Below are 26466 nucleotides of genomic sequence, written 5' to 3'. Positions count from 1 at the left end.
TGAACTCTATCCTTTGTATAGTGTAGGAGTAGAGAGAGGAGCAGAGAGACATTAGAGAAGGAGTAAGAATCATGTTGGGTTTTCACTTACCTTCATGGAATTGCTCCTTCGCTGGTTGGGAACACCACCAAAGGCAAGGCAGCATTTTGCATGCCCAGCTCTGCATCCCAGGAATAGAGGTTTGTGTGATAAGCCTGGCAGAGATTCTATGGAATTCTATTATAAAATATTATAAAATGTACATAAGGTGTTGGATTATTAACTATGATAAAAAAAAAACACCTTTCCATGGTCACTTGTACCTGCCCAGAGTGTAATTCCTCACTGCACATCCTGAGATCTCCAAATCTGCTCTATTACTACTGTGTTATACTATATAATGGTGAGATGTTGGAAGGTCCTCCTGATCCTGGGTACTGGGTTGGCATCTTACCTCTTCTACCAGAGTTTTTCAGAACCAACCGGGACATGGACACCACCGGTAAGTCTTGGAGGTTAGAAAATACTCAAGTGTGGTGAACTCTATCCTTTGTATAGTGTAGGAGTAGAGAGAGGAGCAGAGAGACATTCGAGAAGAAGACTTTGGAAGGTCCTCCTGATCCTGAGTACTGGCTTGGCATGTTACCTCTTCTACCAGAGTCTGCAGAACCATCCGGAACCCTGATTAAAATTTTTACCCAAAAAAAAAAAAAAAAAAATGGAAGCTGATTGGTTTCTATGCAGAGCTGCACCTGATTTTGAACTTTCCAGCTTTAGTAAATCACCCCATTGTGTTAGTGTGCACTAAAATTACCTTAAATTTAAACTAAAATAAATTAAATTTTACTGAAAATATGAGTTTGATAAACAGTTGTGCTAATATCATGTGACATAGAAAAAAAAACTCAAACTGCCACTATTTTATTCTCCAGAGTCTCTGCCTCCAGAAAATATATATGTTTAGGGCATTTTAACATGTGTGCAAAAAGCACACATGTTAAAATGCAGAAGCAGCAGGAAGTGTCAGTTGCGATGGACACCAGAACAATCTGAGAGGGGGGATTTTCCCAGAGGGGACCCAGACATCTATAAAAAAAAAAAACCTAGTAGAAGGTTCTAGTCTTTCAACCCTCTATACCAGTGATGGATGTATATATACAAGACTCACCCAAGCTCTACTGCCATATAAATGATATGAAGACAGAGTGCCGGTGCTCAGGCCAATCAGTCCACTGTAGATAAATCCAACAAAAAGCTGGCAACTCTGTGCTTCTTGTCCATAGATGCTAACACGTTTTGGCCTCAGCCTTCTTCATAGCCCCGAAAGGCGTTAGCATCTATGGACATTGTATTTGCTGTTGTGCATCAATAACGGATCTTTTAAGAAGAAGCACCGAGTTGCCGGCTTTTTGTTGGATTTATCTATACCAGTGATGGTGAACCTTCGAACCCCAGATGTTTTGGAACTACACTTCCCATGATGTTCATGCACTCTGCAGTGTAGTGGAGTATCATGGGAAGTGTAGTTCTAAAACATCTGGGGTGCCAAGGTTTGCCACCAGTGCTCCATACAAATCTTAGTAAAGGTTCTGTGGCACCCAAGGTGGAAAATCTAAAATGTACCCTAATACCCAGCTGTGTACATCTGTGGCACTCTCCATCAGCACCCCCAGAACTGGGACTGAACTGTCACATTATTTAGTGCCTAGGGGAACATGCCACACTGGGCCCCCCCCCAAAGAAAAAAAAAACACTGGAGCATTATGTGCCCTCCCCCTCAAAAAAAAAAAAAACAGCACTAATCTGCATGATTACCCCCCAAGCATAAATCCCCCCTCCCCCAGTACAGATCTGCCCTCTATTAAAATCCCCCACCTAGAATAAATCTTTGCCCCCCTGCAAAAAAAGAAATATCACCCCTGCTAGCGCCCCCCCCACCCCACCCCACCCCCCAAAAAAATGCATGAACATTATGTGCCCTCCCCCCACAAATCTGAACACTAATCTAATGCATGATTACCCCCCAAGCATAAATTTCCCCTCCTCCCAATATAAATCTACCCCTCTGCTAAAATCCCCCCACCTAGAACAAATCTTTGCCCCCCTCCCCAGCCACTCCACATCCTCTCCCCCAACTCAAAATCCCCCCCAGCCCAAATTCCCTCTCAGTCCCACAATTTCCCCTCCTAGCACAAGGTCATCTTGAGCCCAGGGGAAAATACCACACTGTGCCCCCCCCCCCCAATATGCATGAGCATTATGTGCCCTCCCCTCTAAAAATAATAACTGGGCACTAATCTGCATAATTACCCCCCAAGCATACATTCCCCCTCCTCCCAATACAAATCTGCCCCCCTGCTAAAATTCCCCCACCTAGAAAAAATCTTTGCCCCCCCCCCTCCCCGCCAAAGAAGAATCACCCCTGCTAGCATGAATCCTTTACTACTAAAATTTCCCCTCCAAGTACACATTCTCTCCCCCCACTCCAAATCCCTCCACCACCCAGCACAAATTACCTCAATCTCCAAATTTCTCCTCCTAGCACAAGGTCATCTAGAGCCCAGGGAAACATGCCACACTGCGCCCCCCTCCCCACCAAGATACATGAACATTATGTGCCCTCCCCCCCAAAAACAGAACTAAGCACTAGTCTGCAAGCATACATTCCCCCTCCTCCCAGTAAATAGAGTGGATAGTGTTGGCAGCCCATTTTTTCTGGAGTGTCCTAGCCAGGAGCCTGCCCGATTTGTTAGCATGTTCATAGAACAGACCTCGGGACAGAGCGAATTTGCGGCGGACAGACCTCCCAAGAGTCTCCAATAGCTCCTGACGAGCCATGGTAAGTTCCGTGAGGGTGGCGGACGCTAGGGAACGTTTGTGGGCGCGTTCCAGAGCACCAATTTTCAGCAATAGAGATTCAACTTGAGCCGAGTTTGCTTTCCTGCGTTTTGAGGCGAGTGCCATAAATTCCCCGCGGATCACGCATTTATGAGCTGCCCAGAGCGTGATGGGGGCAATATCCGGAGATTGGTTTTCGGCAAAGTAATGCTGAAGGCGTTCCGTGAGCGCGGAGACACATGCCGCATCAGAGAGAATGGAGCCATCCATTTTCCACGACTGCGTGGGGAAAGAGAAAGTGATACTGATAGGATTATGATCCGAAAGAAACATCGGGTCGATGGAGGCAGAGCGGAGGGTCTGCAGGAGATCTTGGGAAACAAATAGGTAGTCAATACGGGAGTAACGATCGTGGGGGGACGAGTAGAAGGTGAAGTCTTTAGTGACTGGATGTAGGGTGTGCCATGAATCGTGCAGGAGAAGGGTCATCAGGAGGGTCTTTATCGTGCGTAGGGTGGCGTACGGCATGGAGGAGGCACCCGCTGAAGTATCCACAAGAGGGGACAGGGCAACATTGAAATCCCCATCCAAAATGAGCTGTCCAGAACAAAAATCCGACAGGTGTTGTAGGGTAGTTCTAAAAAAGGTGACCAGGTGCTTCTTGGGGGCGTAGAGGTTGGCAAGAGTACACGGGCGGCCGTTCAGCTGTCCCTTAAGGAAGATGAACCGACCCTGGTCATCAGCCATAGACTCCGCGACTTTGAATGGACAGTGTTTGGATAGGAGTATAGACACCCCTTTGGATTTGGAGTCTGCAGAAGTGGCATGATATGCCTCAGGGTAGAGTGGAGACGGGAACTTTTGGATACTGTCAGACCTATAGTGGGTTTCTTGGAGAAACACAATGTCGGCCTTGGTTTTGCGTAAGGCAAGGGCAAGCAGGGAGCACTTTTCATGGATATTGAGGCCACGAACATTGAGGGAGTATAATTGGAGCGTGGGATGCATATGGCCAGTGAGGGATAGAAGAGTTGACGAGACACAATACAGGAAGGAGGGGGAGAGAAAGAAGATGAAGAAGGGAGAGGAGGAAGGGAACAGTCAAGGAAGGAATGGCAAGGAGTAATGGGGGGGGGGGAGGGCAGGAAAAAAGACCACAACCTAGTCCGGCCCGCCGAGACAAAATGGAGTGGTACAAGGAGTACAATGAAGTATAGTGGCTAAGGTGAATGCAAAAGGAGGGCGTTGTAAACGAAGAAGGCTAAGGGGCCACTAAGTGGGGGTTGGGGTAGACCGAACGACAAAAGGGGACCGATGTAGTCACCTAAGTAGGGGGCCTGGCCACGAGCCGAGAGGTAGCGCATGGTAATAAGCAGTGTCAGGGTACAAAAACAGCCGTAAGGGATCGGAGCATGGGGCAATAGCAAGCCATCCGCGATGAGTCTTATGATTGGCAACTAGAGCTTTAGAGGGTCAAGCGTCAGGGTACGCTCGGGGGGAAGGGCGGAAACATGTGTGGAAGGGGCTCCAGATGGAGCATGGAGGTAGTCAGCGTAAGTGCTTTACGTGAGTAGTCAGGGAGTGCAAGGGGAGTAGGGCCAAGAGAATAATAACTATAGGGCAGAAATCTGGGACCGCACCAACAGTGTTGTGGTGGAGGAGGGGGAGGGGAGGGTCCAAATACCTGGAGAGGTGTCAGGAACGAAGTAGTAGAAAAACATAGCTGAACAAGAAAACTCTAAGCAGTAATATTCAATAAAAGCATCATTTTAACACTGTGTGGCAACGAGCATCATCCAAGACAGTATGTGGGTATAAAAACATCCCTTCCCCTCCTCGAGGTGTCAGATGTATTCCCCGCATCCCTACAGATGGAAGGCGTGGACTGGGATTGACCTCCCCAATAACGGGGGTGATCCCAGGAGCATATTCAGTGGGAGTATAGCAGGGTATACGTATGCCCATAGTGCAACAGACGAGGGCGAGCCTCAGGGCAAGCCCATCTCGTGTGAGTAGGGAGTCCCCACCCAAAAACAGCCTCGAGGAAGGGGCAGGATCTGATGGTTTAGGCCGGCGGGTAGCACCCAGAGCGGATGTAAAGCCCTGCAGTCCCAAGCAAGGGATGAGGCACAACGCTTCACATAGGCATGGGGTTCCGAAAAAAACAACATAATAAAATACCCACAGGGTGAGTGGATCCCCATGCACAAACAATCAATTTGAGCACACAAAGCATACAGAACATACAAAACTATGGAAACGTACCACATGAAGTTGTCTGAGATGGAAAGACGCATATCCCCCAAAACCAATGGGGGACCATACGACCCGCCCCCACAGGCACAAAAACAATAACAGCATGAGTCGGAGAAAAATGTAGGAAGCTGAGGGCATTGGCCGTCTAGGTTCAAGGAACAATCTCAGACAATAACATGTGCAGCCCATGTGCAGCCAAGTAGGGGAGCAGCTCGGGAGAAAGTATCCAAAAGCTATCAGGCAAAGAAAAAAAAAAAGAAGGGTCAAGAGAATGTTACCAGTCCAAGGAGTAGAGTGCGGATCAACTGAGCAGCTATGAGAAAATGTTCGAAAACGCAGAGTCCGTGAGGTGACTGCGGACACAGTCAGATGGTTAAAATAGCTGAAATAGTTGGATGGGGGCCCCTTCCAGGTTGATGTGGGGCCTATTCCTAGCCTTGCGTAAAATGTCCTCCTTAAGGCGGAAGTCCACCAGACAACAGACAATATCCCTCGGCGGGTCCCCCTCCCTGCCCTTGGGGCGCAGGGCGCGATGCGCTCGTTCCATTTCGATGGGGGACTGTGGGGGGTCTATCCAGTAATTAATTGAATAGGGAGACTATGGTGGGGGTCAGGAGGTCACCATCCACTGATTCAGGTATCCCGCGAATGCGCAAGTTGTGGCGCCTCCCTCTGTTGTCTAAGTCCTCCAAGTGGCGCTGCATGTCTCTCATCTGGATAGTGTGGGTGTCAGATCTATAGTGCAGTTCATGGATAGCTGAGTCCTGTCGCGCTGTCACCCGCTCAATCTCATGCACCCTGTCTGTGAGGGAGTGCATGTCTGCCCTCAAATCCAAGATGGCCGCCCCCAGGGTGTCTTTGATGTCAGCAGCCACCGAGTGGAGGTCATCCATACTCAGCTGCCGAGGTGAAGCAGGCGTGGGGGGGCTGGATTCAGGGTCCCCAGAGGTAACAGCGGCATAGGAGCGGGTGGAAGGTGGAGGGTTAAGTGCGGGAGAGGAGCCGCGGCCTGTCGGCGCCATTGTAGTGGCCTGGGTCCGGAACAGCTCCGGAATGCTGGGGCTGATTCTGGCGGTGGGGTCCCTCGGGGAGCGAGAGCGGGTGGCAGAGGAAGAATGGGGAGTAGCGGACATCCTTACCGAGGGTGTAGATTGCGTGCAGACCCTGTACTGTGGCAAAGTCGGCTCGTGGCGGCGGGAGCTCAGGCGTCCATTACCTCGCGTGGCCAGACCACGCCCCCTCTTTTGGTGGTATTTGATCACCTCTGCGGTTTTTATTTAATTATTATTTTTTTTTTGCGCTATAAACTATAAAAGACCGACAATTTTGAAAAAATAAAAAATGAAATGTTTACTTTCTGCTATTAAACACATCCAATAAAAAAATGTAAAAAAATATCTAATTTCTTCATAAATTTAGGCCAATATGTATTCTGCTACATGCTCTCGATAAAAAAAAAAAAAAAAAATCCCAATAAGTGTATATTGATTGCTTTGCGCAAAATTTAAAGCATCTACAAACTATGGAATTGATTTGTTAATTTTTATTTATTTCTTAATAGTAATGGCGGCTATCGGCGACTTATAGCAGAACTGCGATATTTCGGCAGACCGTCGGACAAAATAAGCGTATATTGATTGGTTTGCGCAAAAGTTATAGCGTCCACAAACTATGGGATTGATTTGTTAAAAAATAAATAAATAAAAATTAACAAATCAATCCCATAATTTGTGGACGCTGTAACGTTTGCACAAACCAATTGATTTACACTTAATGTGTCCGATAGTCTGCCGCAATATCGCAGTCCCGCTATAAGTCACTGATCGCCGCCATTACTATTAAAAAATAAATAAATAAATAAAAATTAATAGCAATGGCGACGATCGGTGACTTATAGCGGGACTGCAATATTGCGGCAGACTATCGGACACATTAAGTGTAAATCAATTGGTTTGTGCAAACGTTACAGCGTCCACAAATTATGGGATTGATTTGTTAATTTTTATTTATTTATTTTTTAATAGTAATGGCGGCGATTAGCAATTTATAGCGGGACTGCGATATTGTGGCAGACTATTGGATGCAATAAGCGTATATTATTGGTTTGCACAAAAGTTACAGCGTCTGCAAACTAGGGGGATTGATTTATTAATTTTTATTTGTGAATTTTTTAATAGTAATGGAGGTGATCGGCGATTTTTAGCGGGACTGTGACATTGCGGCAGGACAAATCGGACCCCTAACTGTCATTTTTGACACTTTTGGGGGGGACCAATGATATTACTACAGTAATCAGTGCTAAACTGATTAAAAATTGCGGGACTGCGATATTGAAGCAGACTATCAGACACAATAAGAGTATATTGATTAGGGTGCATAAAAATGATAGCGTCTACAAACTTTCGGATTGATTTATTAATTTTTATTTATTCATTTTTAAATAGTAATGGCGGCGATTGGCAACTTCTAACGGGACTGTGATATTGCGGCAGACTATTGGACACAACAAGTGTATATTGATTGGTTTGCGTAAAAGTTACAGCATTTACAAACGATGTGATTGATTTATTAATTTTTATTTATTTTTATTTTTTTTAATAGTAATGGCGGCGATCGGTGACTTATTGCGGGACTGCAATATTGCGGCAGACTATCGGACACAATAAGGGTGTATTGATTGGTTTGCGCAAAAGTTATAGCATCTAAAAACCATGGGATATTTTTATGGAATTTCTATTTATTTTTTAATACTAATGGCAGCCATTGACGACTTATATCAGGACTATGATATTGCGGCAGACTATCGGACACAAAAAGGGTATATTGGTTGGTTTGCACAAAAGTTATAGCATCTACAAACCATAGGATATTTTTATGGAATTTCTATTTATTTATTTATTTTTTTATACTAATGGCAGCCTTTGGCGACTTATAGCGGGACTACGACATTGCGGCAGACTATCGGAACACAATAATTGTATATTGATTGGTTTGCACAAAAGTTATAGCGTCTACAAACTATGGGATATTTTTATGGAATTTCTATTTATTTTTTATAGTAATGGCGGCGATTAGCGAATTATAGCAAGACTGTGACATTGCGGCGGCCAACTCGGACACTAACTGACACTTTCGCCACTTTTTGGGGACCAGTGACCCTAATACAGTGATCATTGCTAAAAATATGCACTGTCACTGTACTAATGACACTGGGTTAAATGTGTGCCTAACCAGTGTTTGTGCACTTTGTGGGAGGTGTTTTTACTAGGGGAAGGCATGGATCCATGTTCCTGCTTTGCAGAGACACAGGATTAATGCCTTCCCTACTGACAGATCGGCATTCTGCCTGTGTACAGAATGATCAGCAGGTGCCGGCTGACATCGAGTCGGCGGTACCCGCAGATCAGCTCCCGCTGTGTATAATCACAGCAGTTACAGGTTGCCGGTGGCATGCATGCGCGCCCCAGACCTGGAACTGCAGGATCATGTACTGGGTACGTGATTCTGCGCAGCAGAGCCGCCTTGCCATTGTAAATGTAAGTTGTAAGGTCGGCAAGCAGTTAAAGTCTTACAAAAACATCCACACACCAACAAACAGGCAAACAAGCAAATGTGAAGACACAGGTGAAATACATCCATATAACCAAAAAGTCTAAGTAACAGAAAGCCTAACAAACAAACTATAGCGAATATGTAGAATATATGCAAGATGAAGAGCCCAGGTCACAGGGAATGCCGGAGATGCAAGGAAGGAGGGAACCAGGACTGGGATCAGGAGCACAGGTCACATTGAATGTCGGAGATGCAACAAAGGAGGGAACCAGGACTGGCATCAGGAGCACAGGTCACATGGAATGCAGGAGATGCAATGAAGGAGGGAACCAAGACTGGGATCAGGAGCACAGGTCACAGGGAATGCTGGAGATGCAAGGAAGGAGGGAACCAGGAGTGGGATCAGGAGCACAGGTCACATGGAATGCAGAAAATGCAATGAAGGAGGGAACCAGGACTGGGATCAGGAGCACAGGTCACAGGGAATGCCGGAGATGCAAGGTAGGAGGGAACCAGGAGTGGGATCAGGAGCACAGGTCACATGGAATGCCGGAGATGCAAGGTAGGAGGGAACCAGGAGTGGGATCAGGAGCACAGGTCACATGGAATGCCGGAGATGCAAGGTAGGAGGGAACCAGGAGTGGGATCAGGAGCACAGGTCACATGGAATGCCGGAGATGCAAGGTAGGAGGGAACCAGGAGTGGGATCAGGAGCACAGGTCACATGGAATGCCGGAGATGCAAGGTAGGAGGGAACCAGGAGTGGGATCAGGAGCACAGGTCACATGGAATGCCGGAGATGCAAGGTAGGAGGGAACCAGGAGTGGGATCAGGAGCACAGGTCACATGGAATGCCGGAGATGCAAGGTAGGAGGGAACCAGGAGTGGGATCAGGAACACAGGTCACATGGAATGCCGGAGATGCAAGGTAGGAGGGAACCAGGAGTGGGATCAGGAGCACAGGTCACATGGAATGCCGGAGATGCAAGGTAGGAGGGAACCAGGAGTGGGATCAGGAGCACAGGTCACATGGAATGCCGGAGATGCAAGGTAGGAGGGAACCAGGAGTGGGATCAGGAGCACAGGTCACAGGGAATGCCGGAGATGCAAGGTAATAGGGAACCAGGAGTGGGATCAGGAGCACAGGTCACAGGGAATGCTGGAGATGCAAGGAAGGTGGGAACCAGGACTGGGATCAGGAGCACAGGTCACATGGAATGCAGGAGATGCAATGAAGGAGGGAACTAAGTCTGGGATCAGGAGCAGAGGTCACAGGGAATGCTGGAGATGCATGAAAGGAGGGAACCAGGACTGGGATCAGGAGCACAGGTCACAGGGAATGCTGAAGATGCAAGGAAGGAGGGAACAAGGACTGGGATAATCAGCACAGGTCACAGGGAATGCTGGTGATGCAAGGAAGGAGGGAACAAGGACTGGGATCTGGAGCACAGGTCACAGGGAATGCCAGAGATGCAAGGAAGGAGGGAACCAGGACTGGGATCAGGAACAAAGGGGAGACAATATAATGCAGCAGGGTACAGTATGCAGGGCAAGAGCAAGCTCAGGAGTAAGATAAATGGCAGCAGCATCTGACTTAGCACAGCAAGGCAAAACACTGATGAAAGGTGAAGCAGAAGAGGGAGTTAAAGCTCCAATCTCCCCCTCCCCCAAGGAAAACCTTGTGGCTTCACAGCCAGCTTCCAATTGCACATTCGCGAGCCACGGTGCTCTTTGTAATTTAACACCACAGTCTTATGGGACCTTTGATATGTCCCAGGGGGAAAGAGGGGGGTCCAAACTTACTCTCAGATCACCACAATATGACCGGAAGTGGGGGAGCGGGTTCCTATCGGAACTTCCCTTTTTGGGTGAAGTTACGGTTTAAGTATCCTCCCAGCAGCCATCATCAAGTGGAGGCTGATTACTAGAAACTGCTTGCTGCAGTAAGACACCCGCTAGTGGACACTGGGACTACAACTTTCTGCTCTGGGAAGCACAGTGCCTGACAGGGGAGGGGAAGAGAGGAGAGGAGAAGGAAGGGGAGAGGAGAGGAGAGAGGAAAGGGGAGAAGAGAGGAAAGGGGAGAGGGGATAAGAGAGCAAATGGAAAAGAGAGGAGAGAGGAAAGGGGATAGGAGAGGAAAGGAGAGGAGATGAAAGGGGAGATGAAAAGGAGAGGAGAGAAGAAGGAAAGGGAGAGAAGAGGAGAAGGAAAGGGAGAGGAGAAGGAAGAGGAGAGGAGAAGGGGAGGAAGGGAAGAGGAGACGAAAGGAGCGAGGGGAGGAGAGAGGAAAGGGGAGAGGAGAGAGAAAAGGAGAGAGAAGAGAGGAAAGGGGAGAGGAGAGAAGAGAAGAGAGGAAAGGGGAGAGGAAATAAGAGAGCAAAGGGAAAGGAGAGGTAAGAGGAAAGGGGAGGAAAGGGAAAAGGAGAGGAGAGAGGAAAGGGGAGAGAAGAGGACAGGAAAGGGAGAGGAGAGAGGAAAGAAGAGAGGAGGGAAGAGATGAAAGGGAGACGAGAAGGAAGGGGAGAGGAGAAGAAAGGAGATAGGAAAGGGAAAATGAGAGAAAGGGGAAGGGAAGAGGAGGGGAGAGAGGAGGGGAGAGGAGAGAGGAAAAGAGAGGAGAGAGGAAAAGAGAGAGGAAAGAAGAGAGGAAATGAGAGAGGGGAGAAGAGAGCAAAAAGAAAAGGAGATGAGAGAGGAATGGGGAGAAGAAAAGAGAGGAGAAAAAAGAGGAACGTGGAGAGGAGAGGGGAGGAGAGGAGAGAGAAAGGGGGAGAGGAGAGAGGAAAGGGGGGAGGAGAGGAGAGGAAAGGGAAATAGAGAGAGGGGAGGAGAGAAGAGATGAAAGGGAGAGGCAGGGAGATGAGAGGAGAGAGGAAAATAGAGAGGAGAGGAGATGAGAGGACAAAGGAAAGTGGAGAGGGGAGGAAAGGGGAATGGAGAGAGGAGAGAAAGAAGGGGAGAGGAGAGAAGAGAGGAAAGTGCGAGGGGGAGGGGAAAGGAGAGGAGAGAGGAAAGGGAGAGGAGAGGAGACGAGAAGAGAGGAGAGGAGAGGAAAGAAGAAGGAAGAGGAGAAGAAAGTGGAGATGAGAGGAGAGGAGATTGGAGGGGAACGGGGAGAGGAGAGAAGAGAGCAAAGGGAAATGAGAGGAGAGGGGGAAGGGGAGAGGAGAGGAGAGGAGAGAAAGAAGGGGAGAGGAGAGAAAAGAGGAAAGTGGAGGGGGATGAAAGGGGAAAGGAGATTAGAGTCTGAGGAAAGGGAGAGGAGAGTAAAGAGGAGGGGAGGAAAGGGTAAAGGCGAGGAGAGGTAAGGGGAGAGCAGAGGAGAGGAGACGAGAAGAGAGGGGAGGAAAGAAGAAGGAAGGAGAGAGGAGAAGAAAGAGGAGATGAGAGGAGAGGAGATTGGAGTGGAAAGGGGAGTGGAGAAAAGAGAGCATAGGGAGATGAGAGGAGAGAGGAAAGGGTAGAGGAGAGGAGAGAAAAGAGGAAAGTGGAAAGGGGAGAGAAGAGGAGGGGAGAGGAGAGAGGAAAGGGGAGATGAGAGCAGAGCGGAAAGGGGAGAGGGGAGAGGAAAGGGAGAGGAGAGAATAGAGGAAAAGGAGAGGAGAGAGAAAAGGGGATAGGGGAGGAGAGAGCAGAGATGAGAGGAGAGGAAAGGAGAAAGCAAAGGGGAGATAAGAGAAGAGAGGAAATGGGAGAGGAGAGAGGAAAGGGGGAGGAGAGGAAAGAGCAGAGAGGAGAGGAAAGCAGAGAGCAAAGGGGAGAGGAGAGGAGAGAGGAAAATGGAGAGGGGAGGAGAGGGGAAAGGGGAGGAGAGGAGAGAGGAGAGAAGAGAGGAAAGAAGATAGGAGAGAAGAAAGAAAACGGAGAGGAGAGGAGATGAGAGGAGAGAGGAAAATGGAGAGGGGAGGAAAGGGGAAAGGAGAGAGGAGAGGAAGATGGGGAGAGGAGAGAAGAGAGGAAAGTGGAGGGGGCAGGAAAGGGGAAAGGAGAGGAGAGAGGAAAGGGAGAGTAAAGTAAAGGGGAAAGGAGAGAAGAGAGGAGAAAGGGGAGAGGAGAGAAGAGAGGAAAGGGAGAGGAGATGAGCAGGGAGATGAAAGGAAGAGGAGAGGCGGAGAGAGGAAAGTGGAGAGGGGAGGAAAGGGGAATGAAGAGAGGGGAGGAGAGAAAAGATAAAAGGGAGAGGCGAGGAGATGAGAGGAGAGAGGAAAGCGGACAGGGGAGGAAAGGGGAAAGGAGAGAGGAGAGGAGAGAAAGAAGGGGAGAGGAGAGAAGAGAGGAAAGTGGAGGGGGGATGAAAGAGGAAAGGAGAGAAAAAAGGGAGAGGAGAGGAAAGAGGAGGGGAGGAGGGGAGGAAAGGGGAAAGGCGAGGAGAGGAGATGAGAAGAGAGGAGAGGAAAGAATAAGGAAGGGGAGAGGATAGGAAAGAGGAGATGAGAGGAAAGAGCAAAGGGAGATGAGAGGAGAGAGGAAAGAGGAGAGGAGAGGAGAGGAAAGTGGAGAGGGGAGGAAGGGGGAAAGGAGAGGAGAAGAGAGAGAAAAGGGGAGAGGAGAGCAGAGGAGAGAGGAAAGTGGAGGGGGCAGGAAAGGGGAAAGGAGAGGAGAGAGGAAAGGGAGAGTAAAGTAAAGGGGAAAGGAGAGAAGAGAGGAGAAAGGGGAGAGGAGAGAAGAGAGGAAAGGGAGAGGAGATGAGCAGGGAGATGAAAGGAAGAGGAGAGGCGGAGAGAGGAAAGTGGAGAGGGGAGGAAAGGGGAATGAAGAGAGGGGAGGAGAGAAAAGATAAAAGGGAGAGGCGAGGAGATGAGAGGAGAGAGGAAAGCGGACAGGGGAGGAAAGGGGAAAGGAGAGAGGAGAGGAGAGAAAGAAGGGGAGAGGAGAGAAGAGAGGAAAGTGGAGGGGGGATGAAAGAGGAAAGGAGAGAAAAAAGGGAGAGGAGAGGAAAGAGGAGGGGAGGAGGGGAGGAAAGGGGAAAGGCGAGGAGAGGAGATGAGAAGAGAGGAGAGGAAAGAATAAGGAAGGGGAGAGGATAGGAAAGAGGAGATGAGAGGAAAGAGCAAAGGGAGATGAGAGGAGAGAGGAAAGAGGAGAGGAGAGGAGAGGAAAGTGGAGAGGGGAGGAAGGGGGAAAGGAGAGGAGAAGAGAGAGAAAAGGGGAGAGGAGAGCAGAGGAGAGAGGAAAGTGGAGGGGGCAGGAAAGGGGAAAGGAGAGGAGAGAGGAAAGGGAGAGTAAAGTAAAGGGGAAAGGAGAGAAGAGAGGAGAAAGGGGAGAGGAGAGAAGAGAGGAAAGGGAGAGGAGAGGAGATGAGCAGGGAGATGAAAGGAAGAGGAGAGGCGGAGAGAGGAAAGTGGAGAGGGGAGGAAAGGGGAATGGAGAGAGGGGAGGAGAGAAAAGATGAAAGGGAGAGGCGAGGAGATGAGAGGAGAGAGAAAAGCAGACAGGGGAGGAAAGGGGAAAGGAGAGAGGAGAGGAGAGAAAGAAGGGGAGAGGAGAGAAGAAAGGAAAGTGGAGGGGGGATGAAAGAGGAAAGGAGAGAGAAAAGGGAGAGGAGAGGAGATGAGAAGAGAGGAGAGGAAAGAATAAGGAAGGGGAGAGGATAGGAAACAGGAGATGAGAGGAAAGAGCAAAGGGAGATGAGAGGAGAGAGGAAAGAGGAGAGGAGAGAAAAGAGGAAAGTGGAGAGGGGAGGAAGGGGGAAAGGAGAGGACAAGGGGGAGGAGAGCAGAGGAGAGAGGAAAGGGGAGATTAGAGGAGAGAGGAAAGGGGAGAGGAGAGAAGAGAGGAAGGAGAGAGGAGATGAGAGGAGAGAGCAAAGGGAAGAGTAGAGAAGAGAGGAGAGGGAGAGGAGAGAAGAGAAGAGGAGAGAGCAAAGGGGAGAGGGGAGAGCAGAGAGGAGAGGAGAGGAAAGGAGAGAGCAAAAGGGGAATGGAGAGGAGAGGAGAGAGGAAAGGGGAGAGGAGAGAATAGGAGAAATTGGAGAGGGGAGGAGAGGGGGAAGGGGAGGAGAGGAGAGGAGAGAGGAAAGGGTAGAGGAGAGGAGAGAAAAGAGGAAAGTGGAAAGGGGAAAGGAGAGGAGATGAGAGGAGAGCGGAAAGGGGAGAGGAGACAGGAAAGGGAGAGGAGAGAAGAGAGAAAAAGGAGAGGAGAGAGCAAAGGGGATAGGAGAGGAGAGAGCAGAGATGAGAGGAGAGGAAAGGAGAGAGCAAAGGGGAGATAAGAGAAGAGAGGAAATGGGAAAGGAGAGGAGAGGAGAGAGGAAAGGGGGAGGAGAAGAAAGAGTAGAGAGGAGAGGAAAGGAGAGAGCAAAGGGGAGAGGAGAGAGGAGAGAAAAGAGGAAAGTGGAGAGAGGAGGAGAGGGGAAAGGGGAGGAGAGGAGAGAGGAAAGGGGAGAGGAGAGAAGAGAGGAAATGGAGGGGAAAGGAGATCAGAGGAGAGAGGAAAATGGAGAGGGGAGGAAAGGGGAAAGGAGAGAGGAGAGGAGAGGAGGATGGGGAGAGGAGAGAAGAGAGGAAAGTGGAGGGGGCAGGAAAGGGGAAAGGATAGGAGAGAGGAGAGAGGAGAGAGGAAAGGGAGAGTAAAGTAAAGGGGAAAGGAGAGAGGAGAGGAGAAAGGGGAGAGGAGAGAAGAGAGGAAAGGGAGAGGAGATGAGCAGGGAGAGGAAAGGAAGAGGAAAGGCGAAGAGAGGAAAGTGGAGAGGGGAGGAAAGGGGAAAGGAGAGAGGAGAGGAGAGAAAGAAGGGGAGAGGAGAGGAGAGGAGAGAAAGAAGGGGAGAGGAGAGAAGAGAGGAAAGTAGAGGGGGGAGGAAAGGGGAAAGGAGAGAGAAAAGGGAGAGGAGAGGAAAGAGGAGGGGAGGAAAGGGGAAAGGCGAGGAGAGGAGAAGAGAGGAGAGGAAAGAAGAAGGAAGGGGAGAGGATAGGAAAGAGGAGATGAGAGGAGAGAGCAAAGGGAGATGAGAGGAGAGAGGAAAGAGGAGAGGAGAGGAGAGGAAAGAGGAAAGTGGAGAGGGGAGAAAGGTGGAAAGGGGGAAAGGAGAGGAGAAGAGAAGAGAGAGAAAAGGGGAGAGGAGAGCAGAGGAGAGAGGAAAGGGGAGATGAGAGGAGAGAGGAAAGGGGAGAGGAGAGAAGAGAGGAAGGAGAGGAGATGAGAGGAGAGAGCAAAGGGGAGAGGAGGAGAGAAGAGGAGAGAGCAAAGAGGAGAGGCGAGAGCAGAGAGGAGAGGAGAGGAAAGGGGGGAGCAAACGGGGGAAGAGAGGAGAGAGGAAAGGGGAGAGGAGAGAATAGGAGAAATTGGAGAGGGGAGGAGAGGGGGAAGGGGGAGGAGAGGAGAGAGGAAAGGGGAGAGAAAAATAGAGAGGAAAGGAAAGAGGAGAAAAGAAAGGAAGGGGAGAGGAGATGAAAGGAGAGAGGGAAATGGAGAGGGGGTAAGGGGAAAGGAGAGAGGAGAGGATAGGAGAGGAGAGGAAGATGGGGAGAGGAGAGAAGAGAAGAGAGGAAAGTGGAGGGGGGAGGAAGGGGGAAAGGAGAGGAGAGAGGAAAGGGAGAGTAAAGTAAAGGGGAAAGGAGAGAGGAGAGGAGAAAGGGGAGAGGAGAGAAGAGAGGAAAGGGAGACAGAGGAGATGAGCAGGGAGGGGAAAGGAAGAGGAAAGGCGAAGAGAGGAAAGTGGAGAGGGGAGGAAAGGGCAAAGGAGAGAGGAGAGGAGAGAATGAAGGGGAGAGGAGAGAAGAGAGGAAAGTAGAGGGGGGAGGAAAGGGGAAAGGAGAGAGAAAAGGGAGAAGAGAGGAAAGAGGAGGGGAGGAAAGGGGAAAGGCGAGGAGAGGAGAAGAGAGGAGAGGAAAGAAGAAGGAAGGGGAGAGGATAGGAAAGAGGAGATGAGAGGAGAGAGCAAAGGGAGATGAGAGGAGAGAGGAAAGAGGAGAGGAGAGGAGAGGAAAGAGGAAAGTGGAGAGGGGGAGAAAGGGGGAAAGGAGAGGAGAAGAGAGAGAAAAGGGGAGAGGAGAGCAGAGGAGAGAGGAAAGGGGAGATGAGAGGAGAGAGGAAAGGGGAGAGGAGAGAAGAGAGGAAGGAGAGGAGATGAGAGGAGAGAGCAAAGGGGAGAGGAGGAGAGAAGAGGAGAGAGCAAAGGGGAGAGGAGAGGGCAAAGGGGAGAGGAGAGGAAAGGGGAGAGCAAAAGGGGGAGGAGAGGAGAGAGGAAAGGGGAGAGGAGAGATAGGAGAAATTGGGGAGGGGAGGAGAGGGGGAAGGGGGAGGAGAGGAGAGAGGAAAGGGGAGAGAAAAATAGAGAGGAAGGGAAGGAAGGGGAGAGGAGATGAGAGGAGAGCGGGAAATGGAGAGGGGGTAATGGGAAAGGAGAGAGGAGAGGATAGGAGAGGAGAGGAAGATGGGGAGAGGAGAGAAGAGAGGAAAGTGGAGGGGGGAGGAAGGGGGAAAGGAGAGCGGAGAGGAGAGGGGAAAGGGGAGAGGAGAGGGGAAAGGGGAGAGGAGAGAAGAGAGGAAAGGGAGAGGAGATGAGCGGAGAGAGAAAAGGGGGAGGAGAGGCAGAGAGAGTCAAGTGGAGAGGGGAGAAAAGGGGAATGGAGAGAGGGGAGGAAAGAAAAGATGAAAGGGAGAGGCGAGGATATGAGAAGAGTGAGGAAAATGGAGAGGAGAGGAGATGAGAGGAGAGAGGAAAGCAGAGAGGGGAGGAAAGGGGAAAGGAGAGAGGAGAGAAAGAACGGGATAGGAGAGAAGAGAGGAAAGTGGAGGGGGGATGAAAGGGGAAAGGAGAGGAGAGAGGAAATGGAGAGGAGAGGAAAGAGGATGGGAGGAAAGGGGAAAGGCAAGAAGAGGAAAGGGGAGAGGAGACGAGAAGAGAGGAGAGGGAAGAAGAAGGAAGGGGAGAGGAAAGAGGAGATGAGAGGAGATTGGAGGGGGAAGGGGAGAGGAGAGAAGAGAGCAAAGGGAAATTATAGGCGAGAGGAAAGGAGAAAAAAGAGGAAAGTGGAGAGAGGGGGGAAAGGAGAGGAGAAGAGAGAGAGAAAAGGGGAGAGGAGAGGAGAGAAGAGAGGAAAGGGGAGAAGAGAGGAGAGGAAAGAAGAAGGAAGGGAAGAGAAGAGGAAAGAGGAGATGAGAGGAGAGGAGATTGGATGGGAAAGGGGAGAGGAGAGAAGAGAGCAAAGGGAGATGAGAGGAGAGAGAGGAAAGGAGAGAGGAGAGGAGAGAAAAGAGGAAAGTGGAGAGGGGAGAAAGGGGGAAATGAGAGGAGAGGAGAGAGGAAAGGGGAGAAGAGAGGGGAGGAGAGGAAAGAAGAGATGAGAGAAGAGAGGAAAGGGGAGAGGAGAGAAGAGAGGAAGGGGAGAGGAGAGAAGATGAGAGGAGAGAGCAAAGGGAAGAGGAGAGAGCAGAGAGGAGAGGAGAGAGGAAAGGAGAGAGGAGAGAAAGTGGAGAGTGGAGAAAGGGGGAACAGAAAGGAGAGGAGAAGATAGAGAAAATGGGAGAGGAGAGCAGAGAAGAGGAGAGAGGAAAGGGGAGAGGAAAGGGGAGGGGAGGGTAGAGGAGAGGAGAGAGGAAAGGGGGAGGAGAGGAGAGGAGATGAGTGACCAGAGAGGAGAGGAGAGGAAAGGAGAGAACAAAGGGGAGAGGAGAGAGGGAAGAGGAGAGGAGAGTAGAGAGGAAAGGTGAGAGGAGAGAAGAAAGGAAAGGGAAAGGAGAGGAGATGAGAGGAAGGGGAGGAGAGGAGAGAGCAGAGAGGAGAGGAGAGGAAAGGAGAGGGGAGGAAAGGGGAAAGGAGAGAGGAGAAGAGAGGAAAGTGGAGGGGGGAGGAAAGGAGAGTAGAGAAGAAAGGGAGAGGAGAGAAGAAAGGGAGAGGAGAGGGGAAAGGAGAGAGGAGAGGAGAGGAAGAAGGGGAGACGAGAGAAGAGAGGAAAGTGAAGAGGGAGGAAAGGACAGGAGAGAGGAAAGGGAGAGGAGAGAAAATGAGAGGGGGTGGGGGGAAGGAGGAGGAGAGGAGAGGAGAGGTAGAATATGCGCTATTCTAATATCTATTTATTTTTCACAGGTCCAAGAAAGAAGGAGTGACGCTGTCAGCTGCTCAATGTTCCCATCTAAAAACTCTTCTATTCAATTCTACAATGAAAATGTGAGTTCTACAATTCTTCTGTGTTTTATTCCTCCAAGTAAAATAAAGAAAGAATGTTTTTTATATAAATACCAAAGTAAATAAAGAGGGATATAAATGATGAAGGTGTGATAACTGTCAGTAGTTACATTCTGTGTTGTTGTTTGATTTGCGGTTTGAATTTCCTGAACTTGTGGCCAATTTTCCTGTGAGCCGGACTTCCTTTCTATAGCCCATATCCTTGTCACTGCCATCTGTACAATGATAATGATTGGCTAGAATTCCTTTCTCTGTATCTCTCATCTCCTCCACTTGCTGTCCCATGCACTCTCTTCATTGTCAGCCGCACAGCATTGCTCTGCTCCGGCTTCCTGACAATGATAAGCGTGCCATGCCTGTGAAGTCTCCACCAGGGGGAGTATGTGACAAAGTGACAATGCAGGTGTCCTGTCGGATAATGCCTCCCGTCGAAAAATGCATCCAACTTACTGAGCATGCTCAGTAAGTGACGTCACTCCAGCTGACTGCTCCGATCAGCTGTGCTGGCGGTGACGACACTGGCATGCGCAGTTTGTCGGATGCATTATACGACGGTAGACAGAGAGCGGAGGGGAGAGAATGTAAAGTGTATTCTTATTAGAGAAGTGGCGGGAATATTGTCTGATTAGAGAACAGTCACACAGCTCTTATCGGGCACATTAAAGGGGCACTCTGACGGGAATAATAAAGGGGCACTCTGACCGCAATATTAAAGGGGCACTCTGACTGGAATAATAAAGGGGAACTCTGAGCGGGACACATAAAAGGGCACTCCGACGAGGACACACTGGATGTAAAGGGGGACTCTGACAGGGACACACTGGATATAAAGGAGCACTCTGATGGGGACATGGATGTAAAGGAAGGACTTTGACAGGGACACACTGGATGTAAAGGAGGACTCTGATGGGGACATGGACACAGGCTGAATGACAGCGGGGGACACGGGCTGCATGATGGCGGGGACACAGGGTGGGTGATGGCAGGGACAGGGGCTGCATGACGGCGGGGACATAGGCCGAATGATGGCGGGGATTCAGGCCGAACGGCGTCGGGGACACAGGCTGCATGATGAGGGACACACTGATGTTGTACAGATGAGGCACAAATGAGCACTGAGGAGGCATGCATGGGCATGAATGAGGCACAGATGAGCATGAATGAGGCACAGATGGGCATGAATGAGGCACAGATGGGCATGAATGAGGCACAGATGGGCATGGATGAGGCAAAGGTGGGCATGAATGGGGCACAGGTGAGCATGAATGGGGCTCAGATGGGCATAGATGAGGTAGGGGTGGTGCCGATCGGTGTGTACAGCGTGCGAGGAGAGAGCTGAACCGGACATGCAGCAGTCTGTTGACAAATGATCGCTCTGTCATTGGATAGAGCGATCACGTGGTAAAGGGCCGCTGACGTTGGCCCTTTAACACAATCCGCGGGAAGCGCGATTCTGGGAGGACGTCTCTATATGCCCTCCCAGAATAAGCTGACCACGCTGTAGCCATCATTGGGCTATGCCCCGGTTGGCAAGTAGTTAATCCCCATAGTCTTAGCTATCTCATAGTACCCGTGAAGCGGGGCTTTGCATTTCCTATGTTCCGCAATATTTGGCCAAGCTTGATCGCCATACCAGTCCCTGTGAAAATTAGGCATTGCCCCCAAAACATTTGTGTGGCTACTGGAGGTCCTCTAGTATAAGTTTGCCATGTATGGTGCCCTGAACGCCCATGGTTTGGGCCCTACATTTATAGTAGCTTGGCCTGCTTCGTTAATCTATAGCAGGGTCTTAGTCTGGAGATTTGAGGGGCTACAGCTTGGACTCCAAATGAGTCCGGGGGGGGGGCATATTTGGCACAGAGGTAGGGGAGTCCTTCCTTTACCACCCCAAACATATTGGGGTTTGTTAGCCCAACATTTCCTGGTCAACTTTTTCTAGGGCCCCTTGAGAGTATGTGGCCCCTGGGCGTACGGCACAGCAGGGAGTGCTGGATACTGCAGGAATCCCTTGACCATTCTGCAGTGGTCAGCTAAAGTGTACCCCAATGCAGGTCCCTGTGAAAATTAAGCATTAGCCCGAAACAAATGTATGTGGCCTCTGGGGATCATATAGTATCCCTGTGCCAAACTTGGTGCCCCTGGGCACCGTGGTTCAGCTACCACAGGGCCCTACATTTAGGCTAGCCTGGCCCATTATGTTAATCGATGGTACAGCCACGATCAGGAATTTGAGGGGCCACAGATCGGGCCCCGAATGTGTCCAGGGGCCCAAATTTGGCACAAAGGTAGGGAAGGTCTTCCTTTACCACCTCTACAATTTTGAGGTTGCTAGCCTGAAGTTTTATGGTCAGTTTTTTAGGGGGCCCCTTGGGTGTGTGTGGCCCCGGGCGCTACTGTGGAGTGGGGATTGGTGAGTACTTCAGGGATCTCTGGTCCTGACGAAGCGTGCGTCAAGCACGCGAAACGCGTTGACGTCACACGCCGGCAACACACTACCCGGAAGAGCCACCGCTGCGTTCCAGCCTCCGTCTACAGCGTTGTTCCCTTGCAGTTTCCGGAACACGCCATCCCCTCGTGGCATGTCGGAGTGGAACCCTTAATGTCTGGGCCTTTACTTTAATATTACCCCAAGGAACTGTGCAGATGTCCCTCCACTCAAGACTTCCAGTGCAGGGTGAGCATAAGTATTCATTCTAAAGGGGATAGAGAAAAGGCCGTGACCACCAAGCTGACCCAGTTATACAGTGGAAATATGCCAATGAATTCACGGCCGTTACCAGGCCAATGGCACAATTGACCAGTATGGGATACAGCCTATGTATGGTGTGAGCCCGCGCAGTCCTCTCCATCACACTGCGTCTCTCCCTTGCTCCCGCACCCCCATTCACTATTACAGCAAGAGACTCTCTGCCATAGGGGTTCCAAGTTGGCCCGATTGTACAAACCAAAAGTTACTTGAGGATTTGAACTTCATCTTTTTCAAGATATTAGCCATCATCCATGTCAAGGACTGGCTCTATTTATAGTTTATACCAATTGGTGTGCAGACATTCCTCTAGACGCTTTCCTCTTCCATGGTGTAATCATGTTGAATATTCAGAGCCTATATACCTCTCAATGACAGTAGAAGTGTACAGGTTTAGATCTGCATTGCATTGCAACAGTTCACAGCACATTTTGAATCATAGGGTTGACAAAATTAGAGTTTAAAGTATGAAGTTCTTAACCTTTTGAACCATTGGTGCAGCTATATTGATTATTAAATATACCAGGTAATTTACACAATTGTGGCATGCCGACCAGCAGACCGATGAGATAGCAGCATTCAGATATTCCCGGTTGGAATGTATGCAGCTTACTCCGGTAATTGCTGGTCTGATCTTCCAGTGTATGTGTGAGGCCGGCCTTGTATGTGTGAATTTCTTGGTTTTATGTCTTGTGTGTGGTCAGGTTAATTTCTGTATCTCATTATGTATTGTATACTGTTCCCCTATGTTGGGGGTAATTTTTAGACAATGTGTCACTTTGATCCTTAATAAAGAACTTTTTGATTATTTACACAAAGTTGGTCTGAGCATCCCTTTATGCAGCCGTTCCCTAGAGGCTCTTCTTTGGCCCCTTCCATTTTTTAATCTCTGGACTCTTAACTATTTAACAATATTTGCAGTGCAGTTCCTGTGTTCTGCGGTGGTTGGGCAAATTCCACCCCCATGCAGGTCCCCATGAAAATTAAGCATTGGCCCCAAAAAAATGTTGTGGCCCCTGGGGGTCTTCTAGTAACCCTGTACCAAGTTTGGTGCCCCTGGGTAAAACCGTTCCGCTACCTACATTTTGGCTAGTTTTGCCTAGCCTATGTTAATATATGGCGCAGTAGGGAATTTTGAGGGGCCACAGCTAGGGCCCCAAACATGTCCAGGGCCTCATGCTGTGGGAGCCTGGACTCTTTTGGGGCCCGAGCTGTGGCCCCTCAAATTCCCACCGTGACCGAGCCATGGATTAACATAGCGGGCCAATCTACCATAAATTTAGGGCCCTGTGGTACCCCAATCACGGGGGTTATGGGCACCAAACTTGGTACAGGGATACAAGCTGACCCCCAGGGGCCACACACATTTTTTGTGGCCAATGCCTAATTTTCACAAGGACTGGCTTAATTATTATGGTACCCACCAGTCCCTGCTGAACTGGAAAAGTTGAGCAGAAAATTTCAGACTAGCTACTCCTACATTTTACAATTGGTAAAGGAAGATCTCCCCTACCACTGTGCCAAATATGGTCCCCTGGACTTGTTTGGTGCCCGAGCTTGGGCCCTGCAACTGTGCCCACTCAAAGATTGCCATACAGCACCAAGCTGACCTAAATTATGGGCCTCGTGGTACCTGAACCCTGGTGGCTAGAGTCCTCAAACTTGGCTCAGAGATATAGGATACCCAGGGGCCACATGCATTTTTCGGGGCCAAAGCTTAATTGTTACAGGGACCTGCATAGGGGTCGATTTGGCTAACCACTATGGAAAATGGGAACTGCAGAGCCCCGCTCTACAGATACTGTTGAATAGCTAAGAGTCCAGGGATTCCTGCGATACCCAGCACTCCCCGCTCCATGGTACGGACCAAGGGCCACAAACTCTCAAGAGCCCAGGAAATAGTTGACCAGGAAATTTTGGGCTAGCAACTCCAAAATGTTTGGTAAAGGGAGACCTCCCCTACCTCTGTGCCAAATATGGCCCCCCAGACTCATTCGGGGCCAGAGCTGCAGTCCCTCAAATGTCCAGACTACGACCGTGCCAAAGTTTAACATAGCGGGTCAAGCTACTATAAATTTTGGGCGCTTAACCACGAGTGTTAAGGGCACCATACTTGGCAAACTAATACTAGAGGACATCTAGGAGCCACACAATTTTGTTTGTGGCCAATGCTTCATTTTTACATGGGCTGCTATGGGGGTCGACTTTGGCCAAATAGTGCAGAACATAGTTATCCATGAAGTGGGGCTTTGCATTACTTAAGACTATGGGGATTAATATGGTACCCCACACTCCCCGCTTTGTGGTATTGACTGGCAGCCATATGCTCCTAAGTGACCCCATAAACATTTGACAAAGATATTTTGGGCTAATGACTCCAACATTTTTGGGATGGTAATGGTAAACTTCCCCTACCTCCCTGTCAACTTTGGAACCCCCGGACATGTTCAGGGCCTGAGCTTTGTCCTTGCAAATGTACCAATGCCAAGCTTGCCATACTGCACCAAACTGACCTAACCCCCGAGGGCTAGGGGCATCACATTTGGCACAGGGATACTAGAGGCCCCCATAGATAGACCTCTCCTATATCTGTGCCAAATTTGGGACCCTGGCCTCTCATAGTTCGCCTACTGTGACTTTTCCTATAGTAATGTAGCACCCTCCTAGGTAGGTGCTTGGAAAAGTATATGTGTGGCCCTGTCTGCTTATCAGGGGGGTCTGATCAGTTAGTTAGGCTGTCATGTGTTCCCAGGTGTGATCTGTTGAGTCTTGGGAGTCTCCCCACTGTATACAATGAGGGCTCTTGTTGGACGATGGAGGAAACCTGGCCAATAGTGCACCAGGGTTCATAGCTGTCCCAGTGGGCGGAGTTTGCTTCAATGCACCCTGGGATTGGGTATAAACCTGGCGGGAGCATGTGACAGGGTGTCTTTGGGGGGAAGCAGAGTTCCAGGAGGAGGCTGACAGATGTCACTCCTCCTGTCAGAGAGTGAAGGTGTCCTGGGCGGTTGGCTTAGGGACCGGAGGTTGAGCTGGGCTGCAGAAAGGGATCCAGAGTGTTGCTGACCGAGTGGAGCTGCTGGGCAGAAGTTTTCAGGAAAAATAGTGTTGTGAGAACTCGAAATCTTCCCAGGGGTCTGCCTAGGAGAGGGGGCAACTCCGGAAGGTCAAAGGGATCCAGAAGCCAGCTAACCAGTAGTTGTGACATAGAAAAGGGGTGCCAAGTGTTAAGCCCTGAAGACAAGGGAGTGAAAGGGGGCGCCAGTGTGGGCCCTGAAGCATAGCATTCAGCAGTGCAGCAAAAGTGTACAATTAGCTACCTCAGGAAGGAGTACCTAAGACAGCTAAGAGAGGATTTCTTTAGTTGAAGCTCAGTTACAAGAATAGGTCAGCGTTAACCAGCCTCAAGTCAGCATTGGCGGGCTTTCAGCCAGCGTCAAACAGTACTATTTAAGTGTCTTCGCCAATTTGTGCATAGTTGAGCCAGAGAAGTATACCACTCATCCCTTCTCCCATCCAAGTTACCAAATAAATATAAAAAACCCAAAGATACTGGACTGGTCATTGTCTCAGTGATCACACTTGGAGAACATGCTTAAATGTGCTGTTGTTGCTAGCGGTAACCCAGGGGGACCCACATCCAGCAAAACGGCTGGGAATTGTGCTACAGTAACATGATGAGCCTATCATGCTACAGCCACTGTGAAATACCCAGGAATAAGCCCTGACTGTGTATCCTCCCTCACCCAGCCTGTATCCCCCCTCATCCAGCCTGTGTCCCCCCTCATCCAGCCTGTGTCCCCCCTCATCCAGCCTGTGTCCCCCCTCATCCACTGTGGAGACTCTTTAAAATTCATTAGAGTTAGGACTGCAGGTAACAGGGAGCCTTGACGTGGCCCTGCAGCTTTCACATGCGTTTGCAAATGTGTGCTAACTAAACCCCTGTATTGGCGCAAACTGTTAGACAGGCCAATTTGGTTGGTAAGCAGACTGGTTGGCAAATTGAACTGGGAATTTTATCTTTGTTTGTTTCATGTGCGTTGCCCTTCCATGTGTTCTTTGCTATGAAGGCCGGTTATAGGTGGGGGCAGATGCCATTTTCTTTGTTGTCCCCCCTCATCCAGCCTGTATCCCCCCTCATCCAGCCTGTTTCCCCCCTCATCCAGCCTGTACCCCCCCTCATCCAGCCTGTGTCCCCCCCTCATCCAGTCTGTATTCCCTCATCATTCAGCCCATGACTGCTGTCATGCAGCCTGTGTCCCCCACCGTCATTCAGCCTGTGTCCGTGTCCCCATCAGAGTCCTCCTTTACATCCAGTCTGTCCCTGTCAAAGTCCCTCCTTTACATCCATGTCCCCATCAGAGTGCTCCTTTATATCCAGTGTGTCCCCATCAGAGTCCTCCTTTACATTCAGTGTGTCCCCATCAGAGTTCTCCTTTACATCCAGTGTGTCCCTGTCAGAGTCCACCTTTACATCCATGTCCCCTTCAGAGTTCTCCTTTATATCCAGTGTGTCCCTATCAGAGTCTAATTTCACATCTGTGTCCCCATCAGAGTGCCCCTTTACATCCAGTGTGTCCTTATCAGAGTCCTCCTTTACATCAGTGTCCCGTCAGAGTGCTCCTTTATGTATCCCGTTAAGAATTCCCCTTTATTATTCCAGTCAGAGTGCCCCTTTAATATTGCGGTCAGAGTGCCCCTTTCATATTCCCGTCAGAGTGCCCCTTTAATATTGCGGTCAGAGTGCCCCTTTAATATTGTGGTCACAGTGCCCCTTTAATATTGTGATCAGAGTCCCCCTTTATTATTGTCGTCAGAGTGCCCCTTTATTATTCCCGTCAGAGTGCCCCTTTAATATTGTGGTCAGAGTGCCCCTTTAATATTGCGGTCAGAGTGCCCCTTTAATATTGTGATCAGAGTCCCCCTTTATTATTCCCGTCAGAGTGCCCCTTTAATATTGCGGTCA

The 26466-nt window shown here is 49.7% G+C and overlaps 1 protein-coding gene across 1 annotated transcript in view; it reads left to right on the top strand.

The window, feature by feature from the left end:
- Nucleotides 1–387: 387 nt before the first annotated feature.
- LOC309553007 (alpha-2,8-sialyltransferase 8E-like) overlaps nt 388–26466 on the top strand; it is a gene marked incomplete at both ends in the record, with an annotated part of 60848 nt that continues 34769 nt past the window's right edge. Inside the window, 3 exons of the mRNA XM_082253910.1 lie at nt 388–481; nt 543–642; nt 18656–18736. Of these exons, the coding sequence (XP_082110036.1) occupies nt 388–481; nt 543–642; nt 18656–18736 (275 nt within the window). The remainder of the gene's footprint in view (nt 482–542; nt 643–18655; nt 18737–26466) is intronic.

The sequence above is a fragment of the Pelophylax lessonae genome (genome assembly GCF_965119305.1).
Source record: "Pelophylax lessonae genome assembly, chromosome: 4".
Taxonomy (NCBI): Eukaryota; Metazoa; Chordata; class Amphibia; order Anura; family Ranidae; genus Pelophylax; species Pelophylax lessonae.
This window is presented reverse-complemented; position numbering and strand designations above follow the sequence as displayed.